Consider the following 6,288-nt stretch of genomic DNA (forward strand, 5'->3'; position numbering starts at 1 on the left):
GTACACCATTCCTGGAAGCTGAAAATGTCCCAGTTCTTCCATGTCCTGCATACTGACCAGACATGTCAACCATTGAGCATGTTTGGGATGCTCTGGATCGACGTGTACGACAGCCTGTTCCAGTTCCCGCCAATATCCAGCAACTTCACACAGCCATTGAAGAGGAGTGGGACAACATTCCACAGGCCACAATCAACAGCCTGATCAACTCTATGTGAAGGAGATGTGTTGCGCTGCATGAGGCAAATGATGGTCACACCAGATACTGACTGGTTTTCTGATCCACGCCCCTACCTTTTTTAAAGGTATCTTTGACCAACAGATGCATATCTGTATTCCCAGTCATGTGAAATCCATAGATTAGGGCCTAATGAATTATTTTCAATTGACTAACTTCCTTATATGTAACTCAGTAAAATCTTTGAAACTGTTGCATGTTGCATTTATATTTTGGTTCAGTGTAGTTTATACAATGGAGCATTAATTGATCAAAATGTAATTAGAGCATCCAGATATGGGCTTTTGTGCTCAGACTGAATTAAGAGGAAGGGGAGACTGCTGTTGAGCAATACATCAATGAAAAATTATGCTGTATAAGCTTGAAAAATAGTAATACAGTTAAATAAACACCACAGAGGGACAAACAAATTGAACACAAATAATTACAATGATATATAATTAAGTGTAATTAAGTATAATTAATTACATTTAGACTACAAGGGTTTAATCACAAATGAAATGTGTAAAGTAGTGACAAGACATGTAGCTAGTTTTGCTAGACATTTTATAGATAAAAGGATAAGTAGCATATTGTTTTAAAATATGTGCGTGCTTTTCTCCTCCCAGTAAACAACAGCTGATTCAAAGGGGGTGTGGCAGATCTCAAAACTCTTCCGCAAAGGACTCAGGTAGGATGATCTTGTGCTTCCTCTCCGAGCCGAGGCTTTCAAGCAGGTTTGGACACTCCTCCGTTCGCCTAACTAATTGGTATTTTCTCAATTAGTTTTGTTCATGTCCTGCGTCATCTCTCCTGCGTATTCTCTCCCCTCATTTTGAAAAAGGTCAAATGTAATCGAGGAGAAGCGGCAAGGAGAGTCAACTTGGACACAAATGCGCTTGTATGAAATGAGAAGCTCCTTTTCCACTCGCGCTTCATCAGAAAATGTACGTTTACAGTGTTGGATCCCAAAATAAATGTGTAAAGTCATAAAAACAAATTAAGTCAGTTGTGAAAGACAAATTGGAATTCGTAACATATCATACGTTTTGCAAAATCTTAACATATTGTACATTTTGCTAATTCGTAACGTATAGTACATTTAGGAAATTCGTAACATCATACAAATTGTAATTCATAACATCTCATACGAAATGGATGATGGACATCCACAAATAATACATACACCATTTAGTATATGTTACATTTCATATTGTATCTTTGATATAATTACTGAATAATATGAAATGCTCTGAGACCAGGTTGGGTCACAGAGGAAGGATGGAGGAGTTGAGGATGGTATTTTGTCCAAACGAGAATCTTCCTACAATCTCTCCACACCAGATTTTCTCTTTGAACCTGGGATTCAAACCAGCAACCCTGTTTTCTGGCTTCAATTAGAACTGTCTCAAAAAGAGTGCCTGCCGAAACCAGGGACCTTTAGATCTTTGGACACGGATTCTCTGATCCACCTCTACGTAGATGACACCTTTCTGTATACTTCTGGCCCCTCTTTGGACACTGTGTTAACTAACCTCCAGACGAGCTTCAATGCCATACAACTCTCCTTCCGTGGCCTCCAACTGCTCTTAAATGCAAGTAAAACTAAATGCATGCTCTTCAACCGATCGCTGCCCGCACCTGCCCGCCCGTCCAGCATCACTACTCTGGATGGTTTTGACTTAGAATATGTGGACAACCACAAATACCTAGATGTCTGGCTAGACTGTAAACTCTCCTTCCAGACTCACATTAAGCATCTCCAATCCAAAATTAAATCTAGAATCGGCATCCTATTTCGCAACAAAGCATCCTTCACTCATGCTGCCAATCATACCCTCGTAAAACTGACCATCCTACCGATCCTCGACTTTGGCGATGTCATTTACAAAATAGCCTCCAACACTCTACTCAACAAATTGGATGCAGTCTATCACAGTGCCATCTGTTTTGTCACCAAAGCCCCATATACTACCCACCACTGCGACCTGTACGCTCTCGTTGGCTGGCCCTCGCTTCATACTCGTCGCCAAATCCACTGGCTCCAGGTCTTCTATAAGTCTTTGCTAGGTAAAGCCCCGCCTTATCTCAGCTCACTGGTCACCATAGCAGCACCCACCCTTAGCACGCGCTCCAGCAGGTATATCTCACTGGTCACCCCCAAAGCCAATTCCTCCTTTGGCCGCCTTTCCTTCCAGTTCTCTGCTGCCAATGACTGGAATGAACTGCAAAAATCACTGAAGCTGGAGACTCAAATCTCCCTCAATAGCTTTAAGCACCAGCTGTCAGAGCAGCTCACAGATCACTGCACCTGTACATAGCCCATCTGTAAATAGCCCATCCAACTACCTCATCCCCATACTGTATTTATTTTTCTTGCTTTTTCTACTGTATTATTGACTGTATGTTTGTTTATTCCATGTGTAACTCTGTGTTGTTGTATGTGTCGAACTGCTTTGCTTTATCTTGGCCAGGTCGCAGTTGTAAATGAGAACTTGTTCTCAACTAGCCTACCTGGTTAAATAAAGGTGAAATAAATAAAAATCAGTCTAACGCTCTCCCAACTGAGCTATTTCGGCTGCATTTATTAAACTGACCCCATATCAATTACTCATACTTTTCTAAGGTCTGGGGTTGGCTGCCAGGACCATTAATATTTTCTATTCATCGTTCTCCAACAGCGAGTGACAAATGCCCCCACATGGTTGGAATAATCACACACACGTTCTTTTTCAAACTGCTAGAAAGACAATGCTTCCACCTGCTGGTCCCCTGGCAAACTCGCACATTTCTCTTGTTAGAATTTGTATTAAAATTAGGTTAATTTTACTTACTACAGGTACAAAAAGGAGCCTCCGTTGATCGGTAGTCTTCTTGCTAACAGTCACAGGCTCTCAATGTGTAGTGGAACTTCTAGAACTACTCAGATAAAATGACCTGTTATTTCATCCACTGTCCATGAGTAAGTGGTAGTGAGCACATCAATTTTGCACTTACCCTTCAGGATGACGCAATATTAATGTGGTCTAACTCAACCATTCACTCTTTATAGTTAGTATATTATATAAGTTAAAGTATTGCTTACAAACACCATTTTAATGCATTCTTTTAAAACAAAGCTCTCCTTTTATTTTGTCTAATCATAACTGTATGTAGGTATCATTTCTATTGGATAAAGGAATTTTACATTATATTATTAATTTGTGGGTTTTTTTCCTGCTGAATTGTCAAAATGTAAAAGGCATAGCAGAGGATGGTTTCGATCCATCGACCTCTGGGTTATGGGCCCAGCACGCTTCCGCTGCGCCACTCTGCTGTCTGTTATAATGGGAAGGAAATGTAGCCATTGACCCTGTGGGACCAACTCATTGTGTATCCAATAAAAATCCTAGGTTCCCTGATGAGAATTTGAAAAGAACAATACTTCTTTCACTGCCATTGTAAAATAAGTATATACAAATCTAACAAAATGCATATCCTTAAACTAACTTATTAATTTGTCTAAATTTTTTATATCAAGTTATTTATTTACAACCACATGAAAGATAAGTGAGAAAAAAACTCAAATGATGATTCACATATTTTATACTATTTTGGACAAATATGAAATAAGGCATCTGATGAAAATCCAATGCCACAAAAATTATACTTCATATAATTTTCCCCCAGACGTATGTTATAAACAAAGGCCTTTCATATTCAGTGTCAGGGCCACTTCCCCAGTCGTTGGGCTTACATGTCATTGTGTACTTTGACATTTTATTTGAGATACATTTCCTTAGTTCTCTTTGCAAATGCCATTAATATCACATATATTTTCAATGAAATAAGATATGACCTTGTGTTTTATTGCTTTACTTGTATAATAAAGGATACGATACTTGTCTTTTATAGTGCAAAACTGAAGATCTAGTGAAGAGAACTATAGTGCGTGTTTAGTATTTCTACCTACAACACAGACAAACATGATACAAGGGAATTCTGTTACAAGAAAATAATACAATGGCAGCATAGGTGATACATTTGCCATTTACTCAACATAAACGGAACAACCAGTCCAGTTAGCATGTCAGGAGAGAAACATTAAGCCTACTCCAGGACTAAGGAGAATTTTCAATTGATCCATCAGGGGGGGGGTCAGCCTGTCCTTGCATTGGATATCAGACACTGGTTGACCACCTCCAGAAGCTGGGAGTTCTCGAGTGCAGCGGCCACTCTCTCTTTGTCTGCCAGCTGTTTGTTGACTGGAACAAAAGCAAAAACAAAGGGTTTAGTTAGGGGCAATTCCACGGTAACTGAGTGATGCTGAGACTTAGATATTTCACTTTAAGATATGTAAAACAAAACCCAATGATAGCAAAGTTAAACAACCCACAAAACTCTATGCAAAAGGACAACTTTTTACAATTTCCACAAAAACACATTACTTCAATAACAGTGCAGATGCAAAGTTCCATAACAGAATAAGAGCAAAAAGCACAAACTGTCATTCTGTTCCCAAAATTTGCATATGAACTGTTGTTCTAGTAAATGTGTTTTTGTAAAATTTTCTGTGGAAATTGTTAAAAAGTAGGCCTTGTGGATAGAGTTGTATGGTTTGCTTAACTTTGCAGTCATTGGTTTTTGTTTGACATTGTTTCAAGTGAAAATTCAGAGTCTCAGTATCACTGTGGAATTGATATTAGGGCTTCTCAAAAGGGGCAGTCTACAACAGTCGTCTTGAAGGTGTGATTGTTGGTCTCAGCCTCAATGTTGAGTTACTTCAGAGGCATGTCACTTTACCTGCATCTTCTGAGGCATGCGTCCCAGGAGTGATGTGCACATCAATCTGCGGAGATATGATTAGGAATAGACGGTACATGACCCACTATATTAATGTTAAATGTTCAGACAATTAAATAATATTAAAGCTTGCTCACAGCTCACAAGAAGCAGACTCAATTTCCTTCACCCACCTTAAACCTTTCTGGTAGGGACCGCAGCAGCTTGACTTTGATGGACAGGCCTATGAGAGTTGCCATGCTGCAGTGGGGTATAGTGGGGGTGAACTCCACACCCACTGTGTTCTCTTGGTCATCTACCTGTAAAGAAAAATAAAGTTGATGGTTTTATTAGGCTAACACAGTATAGGCTATCTGCTGTCCTTAGTAGTTACACAAGTATGTCTGTGTGTCGAACTTCTAACTGGGGAAAAAGTTGTGAAAGAAGTTTAACTCACGCGCACTCGCACTTGTTCCACGACATTTAACTCCTCGAGGGACAGTGGGTGTTCAGGATCATTAATGGATCTGATGAGATGTAGCACGGGTTAAGGTGAAATCTGATAACACAATGTTGAGTAATTAGCTTTATTAAAAAATGAAGCATCATATGCAAAGTTCATTGGTATGACATTGAAAGCTCAATGGATGTATATTTTAGCTAGCTACACCGAAAGGATATCAAATATTTCTCTGTCGTCGATGGGATCAGCAACATCTTCGTCCTCGTCATTTGCGGTCTGAAGCCTCTCGCCTGTTCGTTGAAAAATCAAGGGATTTGCGTTCTCTAAACGGGTCCCTCCTGACATTTGTGATGTTGCAACTACAGAAATACGGTATATTTGTTTGCGCTATCGTTTTTCACTCTGGACCACGGGAGTGAACGATCGACTTCCGGAAACGGTAGACGTCAAAACGTACGCAAGCGCATCCCTGCGATATAGTGTCATGTTGGATTTCCAGATGTATCCAGCAGGTGGCAGCATTCTCATCTTAAATTCTGTAATGTTACTGCGTGAACTACAAGGTTAATCTCTAAATGGTAAAATTACACAGAAGCAAGAAAATAATGATCCAAGTAAAACAATGTTAATACTAAAATGTTTCACAAATAACAGCAATTCAATTAGCCCTCTTACGTATTGTGAATCCCAGGAAAAGCAGCTTTTTACCATAGACTCAAATGATAAGTTCTTGCTAATATCTTTAGTAGCAGTATAAGTAACATACACTGCTCAAAAAAATAAAGGGAACACTTAAACAACACAATGTAACTCCAAGTCAATCACACTTCTGTGAAATCAAACTGTC

General features: G+C 39.4%; 1 protein-coding gene and 1 non-coding gene across 2 annotated transcripts; both read right to left on the reverse strand.

The window, feature by feature from the left end:
* Positions 1-3,461: 3,461 nt before the first annotated feature.
* Positions 3,462-3,533, reverse strand: trnam-cau. The gene has a single exon. It is a non-coding gene; the product is annotated as a tRNA-Met (tRNA).
* A 251-nt stretch (positions 3,534-3,784) lies between these two features.
* LOC120056012 (cytosolic iron-sulfur assembly component 2B-like) lies at positions 3,785-5,895 on the reverse strand. The gene is made up of 5 exons (XM_039004138.1): positions 5,660-5,895; positions 5,436-5,515; positions 5,173-5,298; positions 5,000-5,045; positions 3,785-4,461 (listed from the first exon to the last, which is right to left on the reverse strand). Exons 1-5 carry the CDS (start codon positions 5,784-5,786, stop codon positions 4,355-4,357), a joined length of 486 nt encoding a protein of 161 aa, XP_038860066.1. The 5' UTR covers positions 5,787-5,895; the 3' UTR covers positions 3,785-4,354.
* Positions 5,896-6,288: the final 393 nt, after the last annotated feature.

This window comes from Salvelinus namaycush, chromosome 1 (genome assembly GCF_016432855.1).
Source record: "Salvelinus namaycush isolate Seneca chromosome 1, SaNama_1.0, whole genome shotgun sequence".
NCBI lineage: Eukaryota > Metazoa > Chordata > Actinopteri > Salmoniformes > Salmonidae > Salvelinus > Salvelinus namaycush.